This window comes from Botryllus schlosseri, chromosome 3, assembly GCF_051294905.1.
Source record: "Botryllus schlosseri isolate E-star chromosome 3, Bs_hap1, whole genome shotgun sequence".
NCBI classification, from domain to species: Eukaryota; Metazoa; Chordata; class Ascidiacea; order Stolidobranchia; family Styelidae; genus Botryllus; species Botryllus schlosseri.
The window spans coordinates 3,392,315-3,415,864 of record NC_137238.1 but is presented as its reverse complement, the minus strand read 5'-3'; the positions used below and the strand labels follow the sequence as shown (position 1 = coordinate 3,415,864).

Genomic DNA, 23,550 nt, shown 5'->3' with positions numbered 1-23,550 from the left:
CCACGAACCATAACCTGTTTTATTTGAACTACAACCGACACATACATAACGATATCAATACCCAGGAAAAGGAACATATCACGAATTCTAAAAAACACATCGAAAGAGATAGCAACACACGTTAAATAAGGCTTCATAAACAAAACAAAAAACTCGCTAGAAGGCAGTAGTTGATTCATGTGTTTAGCACGACAGTGTTTTTGTAACGGTGCGTACGCAACACCCCGATTCAACGTATCAGGAAACCGCACCAATTACAGACGCTAAAAGTCGTAACTACAAACCAACTAATGACATAGGATTCATAGGGTGTCTGCTGTAGGTAACCCCCAAGGTCAAAGATACATTGACCCCGCGACAAGAGTTTTGACTCAAAGCATTCTTCGACGCGGGTGTTAAGTGGGATAAAGGCAATCGGGCCACGTAGTAACATGTTTACGTCAACAAAAGAGCGCATATTTCTTCTTGTGTAACACTTATCACAGTTGGAATACCGCTACAGCTACAGATCTAGGTAAGTTACAGAAAATTTCGTACACACTCAAGTGATATATCTAATGTTTAAGAAATTGGAATCAATAAACAGCGATGAGTATAAAAGTCTCACATAATATATACTACAAAGCATTGTTTGATGCACGCCCTCGTGGTAAGTCACTGTACAAATAGAAATGGTCTAATTTTTCAAAGATATAACATTAGTCACAAAATTCAGTGGTAAAGGGGTGTAGTTACGGAGGATGCGCCTCAGTGCCACCTAAATGAGCAACTGAACACAGTAACGAAAATTTTGTGGCCTACAGCTATTTTGCCGCCGAACAGAATATAAATAATTGTAGTAAACTCATATGCTTCCCCATAAAATGCAAAAACAACACCAAAATATGCTAACATCATGTAGACTCACAAAATATAATTGATACAACCTGGTACGTGAAACAGTCATAGGCCTACTCAAGGCGAAGTTTTACAAAAATGATACATCTTAAGCTGTGTCTTAATTAAATCAAGTGGATCAAGTATCTGTAGCTTGTTTATAATCATGAAACCTCGTTTTTTTTACAGTAGAGCACGCTACATTGCAAATTTCAAATTGAGTTTCCGTTGAGATACTGTGCTACACAGGCATTTGTCAATGGAGAGCACTTCACAACAAGTGTAAAGACTTGACAGCAAAAAGTTCGTGGATGACATCAGCTAATGAAATCACTAGTCATGGTATAAGGAATACATGAAAAGAGATATTTAATGGGAGATTTTACCATTCAGCATTATGAGCGCACGGCTGATATTGTCACTGATACGGCACCCGTTTTATCCATAACAAGATGAAGCCATCTGGCATTGTCTATGACTAACACCCCACACAGCCACCCGATAGGGAATTATGGTCAGGATGTCTGAATAAGGTATTAAAGGCAGCACAATGTATAGGTAAACACAAGTCTTAAAAACAGGTAACGACTCATTAAAAAGGAATGTCAACTCAAACATTCTTAATAGCATATGAATGGATGTGACACTGTGGTTCTTTTCGTATAAGACGCTAGGCTCACTTTTGGCACCTAATCAAACAATGGGCTACGATGTGTAAAATGAAATACAGTATTCTTAGATTGGAATGGTGTAAAAGATCGCAACCATCAATGCAAAGTTGTGTATAAAATGCATGCTTCCCGAGAAGTGTTGACAAAAATCAGAACGCCTTGTAGGTTATAAATGATATACGTACTGGGCTTATGAGTGTGCAGCTCAGTGTAAAATCTAATATGCTTGAGTGAATGCACTTAAAGTTAGCTGTTTTATTATTCACACTAAACACATGATTAGTTTTGGAAACAGTCGCAAGGCTACTGCCACTGTTCTACATGCCCGAGTTATCATGATTGATGTGAACATGTTTTCGCTTCAAGTTAACCAAAACAATCTGCTAAGATTCAAGTTGATGCCATGATTTCTTAAGTAAGCAGGAAAAGATATGCAGCAATATGATCGATCAAACACTAATAGTACATTAGAAAAATATACCCACTCCAGAACCCATAGATCTATCTGGTAACAGCAGATGATGTATCTCTGGTACATGTCGTGTTTCCCAGATATATCCTGGATAATAGCAAGGTATTTCAATGGAATGAAACTCCTAGGGCGGGGGAAAATCCAAATACCATAGACACACCTACAATCAATTATGATATTTGGAGACAGCAGCCTACTCATTAAAAACGAAACAAAGTCAAGTACAGCAGAAGTCAGATGGACTGTGTCATGAGTATATTAAATTAATTATTCTTACAGAAAATGAAACCATAATGTAGACCTATCATCAGCAGCAACTGTCAAATGAAATGTAGCCTAAGCCTACCTATCGACGATATTGCATGCATGCCAAATCAGAGTGTGGAGTCACTTTGAGGTCTTCACAGCCCCACGAAAGTTTGCGGGCCCGTGTATTAAAATTTAAAATATCCAGCGCGATAGTGAATATCAGTAACCAGCCAGTATTAGTAGTACAAAGGTCAGTAACTATCATCAAGGTTGGGACAAGGTAACGTTACCAATTATCAATGAAACACAATTAACTAGGCTACTGAGAAGTTCATTTTAATGCAGTCGATCGGTAGGCTATCCAACAAAACAAAATATACCTAGCCTACGTGTAAATGTAAATTGTAAAGCTTACAATCATAATTTTGCACATTTAAAACAAGGTGGGCTGTACCGCGATAGCCAAATCAAGGGCTGGTCTATGTATGGAAGGGACTACTAATTTCACAACTTATTCCGGTTTTTCTGAAGGGAGGGAATGCAAAAATTGTGCTGGTATGCTGGAAGGCTATATAAGCAATGTCGCATGAAGTTTTCGAGTAAATTTCTGTGTGACTTTCAGTCGCAACTGCCAAGTATTGAAATTATGTTCCATTTAGGATTCAAAGTATTTTGCCCTTCATTCTAGGAATTGGTAACAGACCATCGGAAACAGTTCAGATTAAACAAAAATGTCAACTAAGCTATAGATAATGTTATCAGCGAAATAGACATTCGTTCTGATCATGCCATAACACACATTCGTAATGTTTTCAACTTGGTAACGGCAAGGGAAAACCGCTGGTGACGGTCTGTGTAACTTAGGGACAAGATGGCAATACGTTATGGATAAGATATTGGGCTAAAATCAGGCTAAAAGGTAGGCGACATTTGCTCTACACCCCGGCATGTTTACAGTAATAAAATTCCTAAGATGTAACAAGAAAAGAATAGCAACTAATACCCGTTAAAAATTCAAGAAAACATAATTGAGACTATTAGCAGAGCTTTTGTTATGTAACAGAGTAACAGAATGTGACTGACACGTAATAATTAGGGCTGGACACAATGATTTTGAGTACTTGAGGGTGAATTCTGATAATTCGTATGAGCAGTGAGGAATAATATTTTGGAGTAAACAAATTATACGTTCCTTGCCACAGAGATCTGAGTGTTAATTTAGCAACAAGTCTTATAGCATTGATCATATTTTCCACTGTGGGAGGCCGTAAACCACGATTGGTCGAATCACAACATACTGTACGTTAGGGCAGTTCTTTTTTCTTTCAAATTCTACTGGCTACGTGATAAAATTATTATGTAGGCTAAAACAACACTGCACACCAAATTTGGCTCAAATCCAACCAGTAGAAGCGAGATTCTTGCAGTACAAATTTTAAAATTCTCATATCAAAAATAAAATTTCAAATTTTATATGCCGACCCCATAAAATTGTTAGGCCGTCGGTAGAGATGATGCACATTGCACACCCAATTTTGCTCAATTCCAACCAGGAGAAGCAGAGTTATTGCAGTAAATTTTTTTTAATTTGAATAAAATAGTATTTACGGTGGCTAACTCTTCAATTATTCATTATAAAATCATGGAATTAGAAATTTTGCTACTGCAATAACTTCGCTTCTAGTGCTCAGAATTGAGCCGCATTTGGTGAACATCATCTCTACTGACAGCCTAGCAATTTTATGGGGTGGACAGAAAAAATTTGAAGTTTCATTTTTTATATGATAAATTCAAATTTTCTACTACAAGAATCTCGCTTCTACTGGTTGGAATTAATCCAAATTTGGTGTGCAGCGTTGTTTTAGCCAACATAATAATTCCATCACGTAGCTAGTGAAATTTGACAGAAAAAATTGTTTTCGAACAGCCATTCTGTACATGTGGCACAAAGTTAGGCACATTAGCGGAAATGACATGTATCTGTGAAATCAGCCCACCTGCATTGTCACAAAGTTCAATGAAATAGGTACGGTCGACAATAGATCGTAGAATCTTTGAAGAATACTTTGTCTCACATGAATGGTACATATTTGAACTTTTCACTTCATTTATACTGTCGTGACGTTTTAGTGACATTCGAATCACTATTACTCGATTTCGCCCAGCCCTATAAATAACAATCCCAGCCCCTTATTGCGGTGTTGGGTGCCAAGACTTCACTCTAGGCGCGCGAGAATTATGCGGCTGGTGATGCCTGTCTATATCCAGCGACCGAATCCGCACAGGGTTCGGATTCCCGTTCGAACTGTTTGAAGATCCCGTGCTACTATACGACGTACGGGAAGGAAAATTCTGCAAAGAATAACGATGAGCAGCGGTCCTTTGATGGTGAGAAGGCGTCTCCCTGCACATGTGACAAAGAAGCCTGCCGTTTAGCATGAAATACCTCGGCTTGCTGGCGTCGTTGAGTTGAATCCCGCAACTTTCGCACACGAAACAATCCAAATGGAAATTTTCACCCATTGACACTACTTTTACAGTTTCTTTACGTCCATTTACAGACGTAATAGACCGTTGACACTTTGCGCATTTTGGCGCGTAAATGTTTTGTAGCTTGTTATAGTCTTCAACGCAGTATATCTTATTCTCAACGTCGACGGTGAAAGGTATACCGTCGAGGCATTTGTTGCATACGCAGCACCGAAAACAGCCAGGGTGGTAAGGTTTCCCTAAAGCGTGCAGTATCATTTCCATGATGGGATGTCCGCAGGCTTGGCATTTTTTGGCGCTTTGCTGAAATCCAGAATACAAGTAATCCTCTTCGCAGAATATCTTTCCGTTTACGTTGTAGAACGCTTTACCGCGTAGAGTCCGGCTACAGCATCCACACACAAAACACGTGTTGTGGTATATTTTCCCCATAGCTTGGCACGCAGAAGAGTGCCCGTACACAGGTTGCGCGCATTTGGCGCAGCGTCCAAAATAAGCTTCAGACCCGCCTGGTGAGCTCAACTCTTTTTCGACTTCTAAGGTTAGATCACGTAATTTGCGTTCAACCATTTCTGATGAGATTGCGGCCGAGACATGAGATGGAGCTCGTATTCCGGCGTCTGTGACTGCGTACTTGGTAGTCCCGTTACGATTTCTCATTGGTACTCCGTTTTGGTGGGTATACGCCCGTCGATTGACATTATGGCTGGCAGCCATATTCAGATTTCAAGGTTACACAGCTACCAAACCCACTATATAGAATATAGAACACATCACTTAGTAGGGTCAAAGGGCTACTGAACTTCAGTGCCGAAACAGAACCATATCTGATTCAGTATTGAGGCCTACTAACCAAATCCATTATCGTTAATCTGTGTCTACTTATAGCTGTGAATCATCGTTTTCAAACATGAATTACAATGGATTTCGCATTCGTATGACTAGTTAATAGCTTTAGCCTTCGACTCACTCTCACCACTTTAGAATCAAGATTTACATTGCGATCAATTAACGAATAATGCCAATTCTCCCACTAGCTGAAACTAAAAGTAATACATTTCGCTTATTGCATTGCCAATATCAATTTACTGGATTTTGGATATAGTGATACTGATACCTCATTATATTTGTGAGACTGTCGGGGTACATTTTCAACTGACAAGTTAAATTTCCCGACATTTCAATTCTCTGCTGTTCAGAAAATTGTTGAAATATTCAATCAGATGAATATAAATTATCATTTTATTGCTATTACTCCCCATAAACCACCAACTTTTCTACATTACAGATAGCGAAAACAAATATTTGGACGGATTAGATAGACCTATGGAAAACCAAACAGTCTTATGTCTACTTTTCGTATTTTGGAAGTTTTTTGTCATACTTCGACATATATAGATAGGCTATCTTTCGTTTTAACCGGATTCCAAGTTCCTAAGTAGGATATGAATTTCTAGTGAAGTGGACATATGAACTTGCATTTTCAAGGTAAATTAAAAACAAAATTGTGGTTTACGTCCAAATTATAATAAAGACAAAAATTCCAGAAATGGACATAAGACTATTTGGTTGTCCAGCGACGATATATCCAGTTCACAGTCAAATTACCATAACAAGCTGGTATTGCATCATGATATCAGAAAGTAATTTCACTATCGTTTAGTGCAGGGGTGGGCAAACTACGGCCCGCGGGCCGCATGCGGCCCGCAACAACGTTCTGTGCGGCCCGCGAGAGTCTAAAGAAACTTTTTTAAATATTGATAAAATGCGTACAAAAAATCGAATTAATGCAGGGACTTGATTAAATCTTTCTTAGTAAATTTCACCATGATAATTCGAAGACATTGGTTCTCAAACTGGTGGGCACGCCCCCCGTGGGGCGTGAAAGCAACCGGATAGGGCCGCGAATCTGAGCTCAACTGAAAAAATTATTCGCGCTTCGCGCGATTTACATCCAATTCTTAGTTATTGCTCTGTCTTTAGTCTGAATTACATATTTTAAAATCTCTCAGCCACAGTCGTAACCTTCCATGCCATCAAACTACCTGTTAGATTTGCTAGCATCCTGGTTGGGTTTTGTGATATGACGATAAGGGGGCGCGAAATCATTGACCATCATAAGGAGGGGGCGTGTCTTAAAAAATTTGAGAACCACTGATCTAAGGTAAATACTTAATATCACAGCGGGATAGCTGTAACGATATTGACATAATTTGGATCATCAGTGGGATTTCAGATTGGCCACTCCATTTTTAATATTTTCAGTGATGTGCTTATAAAAAACGATTCGGGCGTGTCTTAGGTAGATTCGTTGTCTGTATGCGTAGAATGGGGGTATTTATCTACATTCTACACATAGTAGAAGCGTCTTTGAAGCTAACATGGTTATGATTCTGTCAGCATTGTGTGTCCTGGAACGAAACCAAAAGTGGAATTAGTAAATCTATGAACAGATCGCTGCTCACAGATTTAAATTTCAATCCTGTTCTAAAAATCGGGCCGACCGACTTTCATCTCTGTAGTTTTGACAAATTGATTATTGAAATCCGCCAGCCCATCTCGCCACTATGTGTTTCTGACGCGTGTGCGTCAAAGCAATGTTTGGCTTGTTTTAAATAAGCACATATATTATCTCCATGTCCTCACTATATATTCAAATATCAATATTTCGTTTTGGCTTATAATCCCAATTTTATATAGTGCGGCCCGCGAATGGATTCAGATGTTGAATGCGGCCCGCGAGCTTAAAAGTTTGCCCACCCCTGGTTTAGTGTGTATTTTCAATGTAATATGTCAATGGCAAAAGCAGTAGGCCTACAACAGTGTTTCTCAAACTATTTCACTTGCGGGTCGACAAAATTTCAGATTAAAATTGTCATACCGTACCTGAACCAAACGATAGCAATACGATGCAAAGACATAATGGTTTGTTAATTAGTCACCGATACCTTTTCCAAATTAGATTAGAATTACTGGATAGCCTACGTATTAACTTGGAAATTCCCAAAAAAATGAATCAGAAAGAAATGCAACAAAAATCAGGTTCAGCTCACATCAAATTCTCATAAGCACAATAATGGTGAATATCTGTACAACGGGCCTGGCTCGTTTCGCACGATATACAGTTCCAGTTCCTCTTGCTCCGTCTTAAAAACTAACTAAGAGAGAGAGAGTCTTTATTTTCATCAAACCAAAATACATAACACACGGCAGTGGTGGTGGTACAGAAGGTTGCCAGTGAACCCGTCCCTCGGTGAACCCGTCCCTCGGTGAACCCGGCCCTCGATGAACTCGGCCCTCGGTGAATTCCGCCCTCGGGAAATTTTGAAATTAAGTGTATTAACAAGTATTAATATGAATTATTAAACTAATAATGTTATTATCAACTGATTTGTCGATCTTGTAAGGTGGTCAGGGCATGCGTAGATCACGTGATCACGATTGCGTGGTCGGCTCATTGTTGAATTGACTTGGCGAGGGGCGGACGTGCGACGTTCGACATCCTCGTATCTGTTCATGACATCGCATTGGGTCTTATCGCATTGTATATTGTGTGTGACTTGTTCAGATGAAAAATATATCCTAACGATTCTTATTGCTCACATATCAACCACGCGTGGTCTGCTCGTTATTGCAACTGTAGGTTGAGGTGGGGTGTTAGGGTTGGGTAGGGTAGGGGGGAGGGAGACATTAGGGTTCGGGGAGTGGGACATTGGGTTCGGGTAGGATACTAGGGTTGGGGGAGGTGGGATATTAGGGTTAGGGTTAGGATATTAGGGTTGCCGGAGGTGGGATATTAGGGTTAGGGGAGGGGGATATTAGGGTTAGGGTTAGGATATTAGGGTTGCCGGAGGTGGGATATTAGGGTTGCCGGGGGTGGGATAAATGGGTTGCCGGGGGTGGGATATTAGGGTTGCCGGGGGTGGGATATAAGGGTTGCCGGAGGTGGAATATTAGGGTTGCCGGGGGTGGGATATTAGGGTTGCCGGGGGTGGGATATTAGGGTTGCCGGAGGTGGGATATTAGGGTTGCCGGAGGTGGGATATTAGGGGTGGGGGTAGGATATTAGGGTTGCCGGAGGTGGGATATTAGGCCGGGTTGCCGGTGAATACAAAATTTCCCGAGGGCCGGGTTCACCGAGGGACGGGTTCACCGAGGGACGGGTTCACTGGTAATCGTACAGAAAATATGCATGCATTGAACTGGGCATTGAACTTCTTCAGAAAGCATTTTTTGTTCTCGGTGAAGTACCGCTACCTGCCTCGAATCTCCGTGTTTCGAAAAATATTGATACTTATCTGAAATTTCATGATCAATTCCCCGTATATGATCAAGAACGCTAGTATTACACGACAAGATAAGTTAACGAAAAGTGACTGCGCTCTGATGCAGTAACAATAAAACAGGATGCCGCGATGGAGCTGTTTTCATAGCGCGCTATAATTCCTTAGCCTCCAGACACTTTCTATAAATACAAGTCGCCTCGCGAAAATCCGCCTCACAACATCGGGAATCAGAATACACTTTTTCACATTCTATAAAAGTCGAACCACTTTTTGCGTTATACATTTGTTGAGGAACAAAAGGATTCGAGATATTGTACACCTCTACCACCCACATGCGGCGAACCTATCTAAGAACCAGGGCATGGTATGGTATGGATCGATATTTTGGTATGGAATATGGAACAATGGAGGTATGGTATGGAATGGAAGATTTGAATCTATGGTATGGAACGACATTTCCATACTTCCATACTTTGGTGTTTTATACATTTTATCGTGATCTGTGCGAGCGAGATAGTGTAATGGTTATGCGTCCGGCTTCTCGAGCGGTAGGTCGTGGGTTCGATCCCCGGCCGGGTCATACCAAAGACTCGAAAATTGGTATCCGCAGCTATCCCGCTAGGCGCTCAGCAATCACGGATAGCATGGAGGAGAAAAAAAAACGGGGGCGCAGACTAGATGACCTCATGGGGCCGTATCGCAACTGCGTCGTCAAAGCATCTCGATGGTGCAGGCGAAAAAGAATATCATATCTCTCTCTCTCTGTGCAAGCATAGTGTTCTAAGGTGGTGTAGACCAGTGATTCTCAACCTTTTTCACCTCGCGGACCGGTGAAATTTCAAAAAATGTTTGGCGGACCGGTGAATTTCAGAAATTGAAATCAACCCAAAATGTAAAGTATGCATCCGGTTTTTGCAAGTATATATGGCAAGAGAGTGACATTTTTAGGGCTTTGATCGTAATTAATTATGTTCATGATGGCGTCCTTGTGACTTTAAAGTAGTGAGTCTGCTGAGTCGGGGTAAAATTGCCTTTCCCAGATAAACGTGCTACCGCCGAGAGTCGTTTACAGTCTTTCGCGCCGTATGCCGTGGATTTAAACGACCACGCCAACTCGAATAATATTCTTCTCTTCGACAATATCGAGAGAAGAAGTGTTTCGGAGTCGAATCAAGCACCTTGTCGTGCTACCTTGCTGAATGTTCATTGCCCACTACCACCAGACGTAGGCTGCTACTCTGTATATACGGATACAATGCGCAGCACGAAAACACCTGGCAACAGCTATACCTGGCTAATGACCATACACAAAACCAGTGCCGAAAAGGCTCGTCGTTAGTCAACCTCCCGAAAAACGTTGGTCTTGCCCCCCCCCCCCACACAGCTGGATGGATGCTTTCACCAATACTTGTGAGCACATCCATTCTAACCAGTGCAGGTAGAGACTTTGCGCAGCTTAATCGCGGGAAGCGTGGGAATTTTATATAATTCATGACCGAAACACAGTCAATAATATTGGTAATTGCCTATATATTGCTATTTTTTATCCTCTCAGAATTATCAGATTTTCCGGTAGAGCTGGGTGAGATGTCGTCTTGGAAAATTTAGGGCATGTAATCAAATTAAACATATTCGGATGGGACTCTTGCAATACTTACTTCGTTACATGTCATTAATTAATGACCTACTGTCTGTTATATAGTGAATAGTAGGGATGGTGTGAACCTCTGAAATGTTCAGGTTCTGTGTGAACGCGAACGTGAAATTCATGACTTCACGTGACGTCATTTTGATAATTTTCGACGATGACTTGCAAGAGAATAAAAGCTTACGCATCAACGCTTAGGCCAGACCGCACAATATATTCGGTGTCTGAGAATTGCTACATTGATATTGAGCAGAGTGTAAAACGGGTTTCTACACTTGCTACCGATATTATCCCATAAGCATCATTCGCAGACTACCTATGCACGTCCTACATGTATAGCGTATTTCGGTGTGTTATTGCGGGTCAAGCTCACACTAGAGTCGCTAAACATTCACAAGCGGGAAACTAGATATTTCGAGCAAACTTTGGTAACAAAGCTAGCAGAATTTTTTAGATTGTCAAGGTGCATGCTCAATTGCTCATATAGCGTTGCATTGTTCTGCTGTCGGCATATGCATAAAGTTACCCGCAGTTGAAATGCAAAGAATTGCAACCAAAGACATTATAATGACGTGGAAAATTGTAATATAGGAAAAAGGTTCACAGTGCAGAACCTATACGAAGGTTCGTTTGTGAACGTGAATCTTTAAATTTCTGAGGTTCGCACACAGAACGTGAACGTGAACCACACGTTCAGACCATCCCTAGTGAATAGATATTGAAATCACCAAAGCGTACTAAACTAAAAGATGCACACAGTTCCAAATTGCTATTTCTTCACTGAAAAATAATTTTGCTCTGTGGGATGGCGTTTTTCCTGTGTGGTACAGATTGCCAGGATAGTGAAATTCGGCTCCAGCCATTTAAGTGCCTATGGGCAATTTTCCATATCTATACCAAGGCTTTCGGTCTACAAAGGGCAGTCCTTTTTGACCAAAGTTTTCTTGCTTCCAAATTTTTGGCACACTTTTCCCAGCCCTATGTTTTCCTAAACTTTATCATGTGTTGGTGCGTCGTGGCGCGTCAATGGCTGACGCCGAAAATGCCTAATCTAATAAATTATTCGTATTTCTTGGCGGAAGGACACCCAAAATTCAAAGTATTTAGTGACGAAAATCGGGCAAAGCGTTAGAAAAATTTGAAGGAAGTTGGATGAAGTTCCAACTAAAATACTCTATAATTTATGTTCATTCACGAAATACCTTCGGTCACCCTTCAATTGGGGGTTAGTGGTGCGGCAGTTACGATAGGGCGTAGGCTACTGCACAAAATGAATGAATGGAAAACGAATCATCGTGCAAATTGTGCATTTTAGCGAGTCAGCTCGTACTTGTCGCTCGCATGTCGTCAAATGACACGGCTTGAACTTCAAGTCAAATGTTTCTAGACCTAATATTACCTCACGAACAATGTTCCCTCTAAGCTGCGCACGTGCGCAAATGCGCAGTGCTGAACCGGTCTCTGCGCACAGAAAATCTAGGCTGCGCACAAAAAATCCGAAGTGATGACTTTTTTTTTAATCGTTACGCACTCTTGTCCAAGGCACCGCGCAGGCGCTCTGACTCGAGAAAAATGAGAGGGAACATTGCCAGGGGTAAATAGTGCTATTGTTGAAGTCTGAAACTGAGGTAGGCCCACAAGTGCGGCCCGAAAAGGCAAATATTGCGCTCCGCGAAGCAACGAGAATTTGCAATCGTGTGCGACTCACGAAAGAGATTTTTCTTTTACTATGGTATCGTACGCGTGAGCGATACTGATATCATATCAATAGCGCAATCCCTTGTGGGAATGGCGAAATAACATGGTTTAACAAAATTATAAATAACAATGGGTCAGCTAGAAGTTAACTGCGAGAAAATAACGAATAGTCTTCTCCGCGTGTCATGAATATTGTGTAAGATTTACTGTACAATTGCATGCCGCGAATTTTCGAAGTCATCACTTCCATCAGGCGAATCTGATCACGTATGGTGATATAGGATAATATGCAGAATATGCAAGTACAAGTACCAATATTGTTGAAAAAATCCATCCCTTTGCAAACGCTGATCGGGAAATGCAGCAACTATATGCACTGTAGGGCGTTGCATTAGATCAGCTACACAGCAGCACAAATTTGTGATTTTATTCGATTCGTTTGAACGTGTATCTTCCGTCGATAAGGTCATACGCTGATCTTGTTCTTGCTTCAATCAGACTTGAATATTCGTATCATTATATCTGACTGAATGTCTTGATAGTAATGAGTGCATTGCCGGTATTAAGACGTCACATCAGTGTTTTAACATGATAGGCGTACATCGATCGCATGTATTGATTTCAAGTGCGTTCTCGTGCGTGTATGTCTGTCTTCTAGTAATCCATAGTATGTCACCATATCGTCATAGTGGAATCAAAGTGACTTATGTCCAGATTTCAATATCTTTTGGCATAGCAGATACGAGGTCACGAAATAGCATGATGTAAGGAAGTCATTATACCAACGGGTACGCCCGAAGATGTTTAATTATATTTAGGGGTCATACCTTTTCCAACACATCTCACTCGATCAGCTTTACCTGTAAATGTGATTACGTGAGCAGAGACAGGATTAAAATTGATAGCAATATATGCAATTCCTGATGAAATTGACCGATTTGATCATGAATTATAGAAAATTTTCGCGCCCCGCGCGTTTAGTCGAAACGACCACCAAAGGAAGACCAGATATAGATGATTAGTAGCGGTGAAGAGCGTGTAGACTGAGGGGGGTCTGGGGGGCGAAGCCCCCCAGAAGTTCGGTTTATCACCTTATGGGGGGGGGGCTGGTTGCGCACTGTTGTCCAAGGGCCTGCGCAGTGAGTTGGCGTATTTGCGCAGACTCATGAAGAATTAGAGGGAACATTGCTCACGAAGTTCTCAATCAGTTAAACTTTTAATGTTTTATTTATTTCATCGATGGACAAGCCTTCACCGTATCGCATCTGGAAATTAAAGTATAAAACTGTAAAATGCCTGGCGGACCGGTAGGAAAGTCGTCGCGGACCGGCACCGGTCCGCGGACCGGCGGTTGAGAACCACTGGTGTAGACACTAGCGATCGTTCCGCTTCGGCAGTTTGGGAAGGCAGTCGCCAAGATGCATTCTCCGCCGCTTGAGCATAGGGAAAAGTTACGTTCTAATCCAGTGGTTCCCAACCTTTTTGTCATCATTCCCCACTTCAGAATTATTCCGAGCGTTCATTCCCCACCAAGACCGTAGGGCTCTTTGTCAGCCCCGCCAAAAAAACGTTGGTCTTGGGCCCCCGGAATCCCCTCAGCACCGCTCAGTACGCTTTTCTCTGCAACTTATCAGCTGCATTGGGTCTACTGTTCAGCGCGTCGCCTTACTACGACTAAACGCGCGAAGGGCGAAAAATTTATATAATTCGAGTTTGAATCGGACAATATGATCGGGAATTTCATATATTTAGCTATCAATTTTTCATCCCCCCTAGCTCACGTAATCAGATTTACCGGTAGAGCTGAGGGAGTTGTGTTGGAAAAGGTAGGACCCCTAAATAAAAATTGAACATCTTCGGGTGGACCCGTTGGTATATTGACTTCGTTACATTATGCTATTTCGTGGCCTCCTATATCTGTTATGTCAAAAGATATGGAATTGCCAAAACTAAAAGGCACACGCGATTTCAAATTGGTATTGCTTCACTGGCAAATTATTTTTCCTAACTTCATATGCCTTGGTGCGTCGTGGCGCAGTAACGGCCGACGCCGAAGTCTTCCATTTCTATAAATTCTACGTAGTTTCGTGGCGGAAGGGTATACCCAATAATCAGATATTTGGCAATCTTAAATCGCGCACACAGCGCGAAAATTTTTCGAAAAAGTGGCATAAATTTAAAAAAAATACTTTAATTTATGGTAATTCACGAAATAATTTTGGGCCCCTTCGAGCTTGCCCCCCCCCCAATTGGGGGGTTCGGGGTGCGGCAGTTACGGTTCTGTTCCCCACTACCCAGCTCTTTTGTCGTCACAGAACAGCTATTTGCTGGTTTGACTACACAAGACACACAACCACACCAGTACGCAAGAAAATCGCCTATAACTGCAACATAAAACGAATTGTGAACCGATACCAGTATTAGTAACGCTCATAATTTCGCGAAAGCGTTATTTCACGTCAAATTAGTCGTGCTGGATGTGTTTGTGACGCCATAATTGGCCATCCAGTGTCAAAAATGAGGTTTTGTGAACAACACACAATATAATTTTCGATACATCAGAGCAGGTAACTGGTAGCGGTAATTGCACATGTGTCTCCGTGAATATGTCGACTGTCCTGTATATAATTTCTAACAAATGCGTCTGTTCCCCACCAGAAACCATTGAATTCCCCACCGTTGGGGAACCACTGCTCTAATCAGATGTAGGAAGTTAATTGGTTAGCGCGGTATGTTTTCTGTGCGCAATTCTTGATGATGAGATATCAATTTATAAATTAAGATGTCAAATTTTGCTGCCGGTAAGGTTTTTCGAGCAGTGTAATCGGCATGTTATCGTGTTACATTGCAACTGGAGTAACCTGTCATAGCTTATTTGTTAATGTATCGTTATCATGCTATATGTACGCCAACATGCCTTTTGTATCATATCAGGCAAGTAATATATCCGACGATTCTATAATGGTGCAAGCTTCAAGAAGCGTACGTTGTTCGCTGTTCACGGAATACTATCGCTTTTGTTATGTGTGAACGTGAACTACTGAACGCTGTGTCGGATCAAATACACGCTTGTGCAACGGTTTTACGAGCACTTGGAATGGCATGATTTTGTGATGTAATAATGACAACACTAATGTTGATCCGATATTCTATTGAGTCTAGACTAGGGCTGGGCACAATGATTCGAGTACTCGAATCTGAATCGAGTATTAATTCTAATGATTCGAGTCGAGTAGTAAAAGACTAATTTTTCGAGTACTGAAAATATACGCTCCTCGCAACTAAAAGTTAATTTACTAATGGTAATAATAATGTTGATACTATTTTCCACTGAGGAAGCCTTGAAACCTTGATTGGCCGTGTCGCACCATACCAGACATAGTTTAAAGCTACGACATAAAAGTAGCCACGGCATAAAAGGTACATATTTGAACTTCGACATAGTGCATTCTGCTGTGACGTCATAATGAGTGATACTCGATTACTCGACTCGACTCGAAGCATATTACGTGATTCAGAATCGAATCACTCAGGTACTCGATTTTGCCCAGCCCTAGTCTAGTAGACACAACGTCTCCGAGCAAGTAGTCTGTCATGTGACGTAGTAATTGGTAATGTTGGCTCCTCCAACTACCTCATTCCTTGAGCGACGAGAGCTTACAAGCAATCATGATGCAACTTAGGCCTACTTAATGCTCAATGTGATTGATAATTACATTTCTTCTGAAACATTATCCGCACATTTATACTATTTACATACCGAGATATCTTATTGGTCATATCTCAAACGCTCTCGCATTAGGATTATAGATCAGGGAGCGGGGTATTTCTAGTTTGAAATTCTCGCCACACTAACCCCAACCAAATATGTACTAATAATCGCGCAGATCGCTGCAGTATTGATCGCCTGCAGCTGGGATATTTTATGGGTGCGCCTAATTATAAATTATTTTGCGAGTATTTACTTCAAACTTGCATAGCCTATATATGTGCCTCATGCCAATGTACCGGAAATACGATGATATTCTTATGGAGCAGGGGCGTGCAACTTCTTTAGTCGGCGGGCCGGATATAGGAAAATTAAGTACTTGGCGGGCCGGATTGCTGAATGGATAAATTATTCGCCCATATATACAAGGAATAAATCGTATTTATTGAATGTATTTTATCGACAGCAACGTCACTTCAAAGCCATTTCTCGCCAATGATGAAAATACAATGTGGATTTGAGAACAGCATTGACATACAGGCGCCGCCATGTCTGCTTCTCTATGATCAACTAACTCGCAGTGCAATCCTCAATTAAGATTTCAAAGCGTTTGATAAGCCCCTTTACCCAAAATTTACCAAGATATCAATTCATTAGGGTTGAGTAGGGCCTACATCGTAAATGCCGATAATGCAAGTCTTCTCGCTTCGAAGAACTTACCCGTAAGCTCCACTCTCGCGCAGTGCGCAGACCTATATAACAGCGGTCGGGAACCTATGGCTCGCGAGCCATATATGGCTCTTTTGGGTATAAGATATGGCTCTTTGCCAAATATTAAGTTTTGTACTGAATTGATAAATATTGCAGCGACTTGTTTGTAAATTTTCATCACGGCCAGAATAATTTTTCTCGTGGCAGTATAAACATGTCTTTGAGGGGGAAAGACAATGCCGTCTGCAAATTTAGGGGTTCAAACCCCTCTTTTCAAAATCATCAAATTTAAGTTACTGCCAGGCTGGCGGCCAATATCACTCGCGAATTCTATGTACCCGACTCGAAATCTTGAATTGTGCGATACGTTGGTTAATCAAAGAGCATAGTAGACATGGCGACGCCCATTTCAAAACGCAGTTTTCGAATCAACATTGTCTTCCTGATACACGGCGCGAAATGAACTGTTGTGGATCCACATCCATGTGACATTCACAATTACTAACTCGAATTACAAACCACGCCATAGCTATCCACGTTCTTGATTAGTTAGTATAACTCGGTGTACTACCGGCGATAAAATGTATGCGTGTAGCGCAACGTTATGTAACCGCCGAATACTTTGAGAATTGAGAAATCGATAAGTATTTAGATTTTCGGAATCAGTGTGACAGTGACACTCGATTAATATCAGTTATAATAAATTCCAAGCTACTTACGATGAATTGCGTTATCAATGGCGAGGCTTTGGCCCGTCTGTGCCTTACCTCTCGTTTCGAGCTTTATTTTCGAACAATAAATACCAGTTTTTATAGAGAAAATATGGCGCATACGAGGAATCCCATGTAGTGAGTTCGAATTAATGCTGCCATGACGTCACGAATTTCCAATTGTGACGTCACAATTAATTGGCATGTATGGCTCTTTGGGAGTCGAGATGGGGTAAGATAGGGCCAATAGGGCTCTTCGGACAAAAAAGGTTCCCGACCACTGCTATATAATAACATGCAGTCACTAAAATTTGATGTTTAGGCAACTAGTGGGGAATCTCGGCAGATTGGGGCCGCGGGCCACATGATCATGTAAGACGGGAAACTGGTCACGGGCCGGACAAAATCTCGGTGCGGGCCGTATGTTGTCAGTCCCTTTTGTGGACATTCCTAGATAACAATCTGCTGACCATCTCATTTTGCTCGCGGAAGCTGTCGAGTAGAGGAGGTACACGGCACCTCACCACTGTGAACTAAACCTCACCAAAACAGACTCTGTAAAACTATTACCAGGAGTTAGATTCGCATCATGGCTAGTTTAAGCGATAACGACATCCGAAATATCAATAATATATGTGTGAGAAAAGGTACTACACTTATGATATTGAAGTATTCGAAAGTATGGAATATATGTATTAAGTATGGTATGGAACAATGTTGGTATGGTATGGAAAATTGCAAGTATGGTATGGAGAGAGTAAGGCAAGTATGGAGTATGGAAAATTCTCGTTCCATACCATACCATACCATGCCCTGCTAAGAACAAGCAGCGAAAGTACATCAACGAAACCTAACGTATGAAACCTTCTCCATAGCCATTTATAACGAAGCTACATTGTAAATTGCTATGCCTTCTCTTCGGGTTCATTACAATATGAATATACTATTTAAATATGTGTTTGTGAAGGTGTATCCTGCTCATAAATTAATCAACCACTATATAACTCACTTGTACCATATAGCCTTCACAAAAAGTATGCGTGTACTACGGCAGACGGCATCTTCCTATCGCATCGCAGTCGTGTGGTGTTTTGAAATGATGAGATTATTAGTAAAAGTGATACTGATCTGATGCTACTGGATTTTCAAAACTCGCAACTAAAGCGAGAACTGGAATTAACGACGTTTAAAATCCGCAACTAACTAACTAAAACTCAACAAATATCAAATTGAATTTCGAAGCAACTCATTCATTTTAATTTCATCGGATCGGTTTTCCACACAAGCTGTTAAGGCTATTGTAAGACAGGAGTTACAGCTGACCATCAACTATAAATAAATTGGTAGTTTGTACAAGTAAACAATGATGGAAACTTGTCGATTCAGTAGTGCAATACTTGTATCAGACGATGTGCCTCCATGGCGAGCATAACAACACTCAACAGTCAACACGGCCCTAACAAATTGTATCTGGTGTTCAAGTCCAGGAAGAGGATGGACGCCCATGAACCGCCCCCTTCATGCGATGACGTCTTCGAGTATGCTCAGAGCTTTTTGTTTACGAAATCAGCAATTCGTGTGCGATTCCGGCATGTTGGCTTGTGCTCGTGTGGTAGATAAATACAACCTAAGTCGTGTCTCGCCATTAGTCGCTCAGACCCGTTACCAGCTGGAAGTTTATCCTCTCAGCATATAATGTTATCTCATGAACGCTTCATAGGACTTAACATATTGCAGCCTGCATTTTTACATTAGCTGCGTTATTTCTGTATATTGAATCACGAGGCTTACCGTATCTGTCCTGGCCTTTTGTCAGACAATTGACTATATTGAGAGTCTGCTGAAAATAGAAGGAAGTGAGAACTCGACAGTGATGCTGTAACCTAAACAAGGACGCTTAGTCTGTGTCTCATTTTATAGTCAAAGTCATTTTATTCAAATTTTCATCAGACCAGGGGGCGATTTTGATTTCGAAGGGGCAGAACTACTCGGACTGTCGGACAGAGGGTATGGAGTGCACTGGGACGCTATATGGGAGCCCTGAAGAAAGACGGTGTAGCAGTCTTACAATATAGTCTTCCTAGGGATATATTTTTCAACTATTTACTAGTAAATTAGTTCTGTACCGGTATCCCAGTGAGTCACTGCAAATGCATGTTAACGTGAAGTTCAGAACTGGGTGCAGCTTTTCATCTATTTCAAACTATTCAGAACTGTTTAATGGTGAATTTAATGATCAATATATTTCTTTTTATCTCTCTGTCATACAGATGCCTTCTATCCGTTAGCCTACGCCCTACGGTTAATGCACTACCTAGATGGGAAATTCCGAAACATGGATAACGCCAACGAGGAGACAATAAAATGCGTAGTGGTCGGCGACAACAATGTCGGCAAAACCAAATTAGTGTGTGCTCGCGCTTACAAAAGCTACGCATCAAAAGTTGACCACTTACGTTATCTGAAGATTCACGTTCCGACAGTATGGGCTCTTGACCATTACCGCACTGATCCGCTAGTGCTCAAATACTCGAGAGAAACTCTGGACGGATGGAGAGTGTCTTTGAGACTGTGGGATACTTTTGGCGACCATAATAAGAACCGCGTGTTCGCGTACGGGCAAGCTAATTGCGTTGTTGTGTGTTTTTCTGTAGGTGATCCGAAATCATTCCAAAACGTGAAGTCGTTTTGGATTCCTGAAGTTCGTAAACATTGTAAAAAAGCACCGATTATCCTAGTCGGATGTAAGATCGATTTAAGGTATGCCGATTTAGATGATATTAACCGCAAAAAAGCATCAGTATCAAAAAAATTGGAAGCCTGCGACATCCTATACCCTGAAGTTTGTAGGAATTTTGCCGAAGACATGGGGTTGCCGTACTACGAAGTCAGCGTACTCGAAGGTTTCGGCGTTAGAGATGTATTTGAAAATGTGTTACGCGTATGCGTACCGGCACGGGGACTATTCTCTTCGTTTTCACGGCCGACACTGAACAGGCCTTTGTTTCAAAAACCATTGGAGCCACCGAAGCCGTCTCCACCTCCGTGCCCAGCAGTAGAGGACGCTCCCGTTAATTTTGGAAGCTTGTACAAAAACTCGGTGGCTTCCGACTTGCGTATCGTGGGCGAAAATTTTAAATTTTCGGCACACAAAGTAGTGCTGGCTGCAGCGTCAGACGTTTTTCATCGAATTTTTGAAATTCGATCCAAAACTACGATTTTAGACGCGAATCACAACCCAGACGGTGATAATTTCAAAGGCAAATCCACTTTCCAAGACTCGGACTATCCAGAATTTGTCGTGGGATACGAATTTCACAATGCAGAATCAGACGTACTCATATTAACCGCGGATATTACAGAATTCGCTTTCTTGAGCGTCATGCATTTTATCTACACTGGATCGTTTCAAAGCGACATCTCACACGGAACACGGTTAGAAGAAAATCACCAACGTTCTGAGTTATTGACGATCGGCACGGCATTCGGCGTTACGCATTTTGTGGAGGCGCTTGAATGGATTTATGTCGAACGTCCTGACAAAATTTTGCCTACCGAAAAATTCGACGTGCTAAGAAAGAACAGATTGAACGCTATGTTCCTGTGCAAAGACCTGTACTCTGACATTGTGTTTGTTGCCGATAACGGCAGCTTACCGGCCCACAAGGCTTTGCTGGTGTGCGGCTCTGATATGATGAGCGCTATGTTGCTCAGTGATTTCGTTGAGAAGGGAAACAAGGCTTTAAACTTCCCTGAAACTACAGTCGAGTGTTTACAAATTGCGTTTGAATACATCTACACCAAAGCAGTCGACACCAATTCAATTGCGATCGAATTTGGAAACGCTTGTGATGATATCATTGCGCTCGCTAACAGACTTTGCCTTCCTGAATTGGTGCTTATCGTAGAGGCTTACATCGTGAAGAAATTTAACGAAAAAGCAGCTGTCTGCATAGACAGAGAACTGTACGAGAACGTACTGTGCATGCTCGAAGTAGCGCACATCCACAACGCGCCCAACCTTGCCAAATGGTGTGTTTATTTCCTTGCCACTAACTATAACGATGTGTGTAAAAAATGCAAGAAAGTTATGAAGTGTCTGTCCGATTGTAATTTGAGACGTGTACAGTCGTTACGCTGGCCGCCGGTTTGGTATATTAAAGACTTGGATGCCTACGAAAGGGCTTGTAGGGGGTGTAATTTGAGTGCAATCTACATGCGTCGTGACGACCCACCTAAGCGCCGACCTAGTCCTCATTTTAATTACTAGATTACATGCGGCACATCTATTTGAAATTGGCAGCAAATGTTATGCTCCTATTACGATCGTTTTCAAGAGCCACATCAACCTGAATTGGGACAGTTTTTTGATTAATCGCAGAAACGAAACGATGTACGCTTTTACACATTGTGGATTACGGCATTACACGCCAGTAACAAAATACCCAAAACCGTGGTGAATTTTGTGGAGCCAAACATTTTTTAACAATGCGGCGTGTGTATTATATTGTCAAGTGCGATTATGTGTAAATTCTATTACTAATTTATCGATTTTATCTTCTTGTCTTCAAATGTCTATATTTCTATAGATTGTTCTGTTATTGTCCTGAATGTTTCTTCTGCGATATTCAGCATGCTCTTTTAGAATGCACTGAACTGATCAGTTTTGAGTAGGGCCGAGCAAAATTGAGTGTCTGCGCGACTCGAATCTGAATTGAGTATGAAGCTTCGGGTGGAGTATTCCGAGTATCACTGGTGATGATGTCATAATACTATGTAAACTTTGTGAGACGATAGAGTATACAATTAAAATTACATCACATTATGATATTACGATACAGCAATCGAGGTTTACAGTCTTCCATTGTGGAAAGTAGAATCAAAACTATGATTCTCGTTGATGTATAGCTGTTAGTGGCTAATCATTAAAGTTAATACTCCATTCAGATTCGAGCACTCAAATCATTGTGCTCAGCCCTAGCTTTGAGTAGAGTATCCTTAGCTACTTCCCGATTCCCTTCTATTGAACTGCAGTACATCATGTCTCTACTCTTGAAAGGCCATGACGTAGATATGAAGAAATAACTTGCCTAGAAGAGTCACTCAAGTATGTAGCATGACTTACTTCATGTTGAACCCTTTTTTAGTTGAAAAAAAAACAACCCAAACGATTTATAAATACTAATAATATGCCTTCTAGCATTCGTATTGAATGGACTAAACTTGAACTAGACGTGGATGCCTCAGTCTTATGCTTGAGTAATTATTGAAATGAGCAAAATAGTCATCGGTTTTGGGGCATGGATTTTTTGAGACCTCTCTCCCAACTTGGGCCCGAGTTACTAAATTATGTTGACAATTGGCCAAAGGTGGCCGAAGCAGACGAAACCGTCTTGAGTACGTAATGAAGTAGAACTGCTTTATTACTTGACTAGCCACCTCTGCAATCAGTTGCACTGATCTTTTTATTCATAGCTATAATCTAAGAGATTTCAGATCTTTTCTCTTCTGTATCCTTCTTAATTTCTACCTTAGTTAAACGTAATCAACCAAAGACTTACCCAGACTCAGTATTTTAATCATTATGACTTGATCTTGCATGGTATTGAAATACCTGACAATCCCATGCGTTCTGTACTATAGATTTCTATGATTTCATGTATTTTGCAATAGGGTGTAAGAACTTGGAATTTAAACTATGGAGTGGATGTGATGCTACTGTTCCAAATGACGTATGAATGTAGGACTGTTTTCTAAAGCAGACCCGCTCTGTTTCAATTAAAATATTTGGGCCTTGAGGGGTGAGGTTACTTGGGTTTTAGTGTAGAAAATCACCACTGATAGGTGTGTGGGCTCCTAGTTTACGTAACTAGAGTGAGGATTGATGAAATCTGCAAATAAGACATTTTCCTTCTTCTGATTCAAATATTTGATGCTGCCGTGGCAATTTAACTGCAAACATTCAAAATTTGTCAGTAGTTTTGCATGAGAAATCGTATCTGGAGCTATCCGTCCTGTATTGCATCACAA

At 41.2% G+C, this 23,550-nt stretch overlaps 2 protein-coding genes across 2 annotated transcripts; one reads left to right on the top strand and one right to left on the bottom strand.

Moving 5' to 3' along the window:
• Positions 1-5,705, bottom strand: LOC145435588 (Wilms tumor protein 1-interacting protein homolog). Its single transcript, XM_080312870.1, has one exon. It carries the CDS (start codon positions 5,473-5,475, stop codon positions 4,459-4,461), a length of 1,017 nt encoding a protein of 338 aa, XP_080168996.1. The 5' UTR covers positions 5,476-5,705; the 3' UTR covers positions 1-4,458.
• Positions 5,706-19,757: 14,052 nt separating this feature from the next.
• LOC145435585 (rho-related BTB domain-containing protein 1-like) lies at positions 19,758-23,472 on the top strand. The gene has a single exon (XM_080312865.1). It carries the CDS (start codon positions 19,826-19,828, stop codon positions 21,788-21,790), a length of 1,965 nt encoding a protein of 654 aa, XP_080168991.1. The 5' UTR covers positions 19,758-19,825; the 3' UTR covers positions 21,791-23,472.
• The last annotated feature ends 78 nt before the right edge of the window (positions 23,473-23,550 follow it).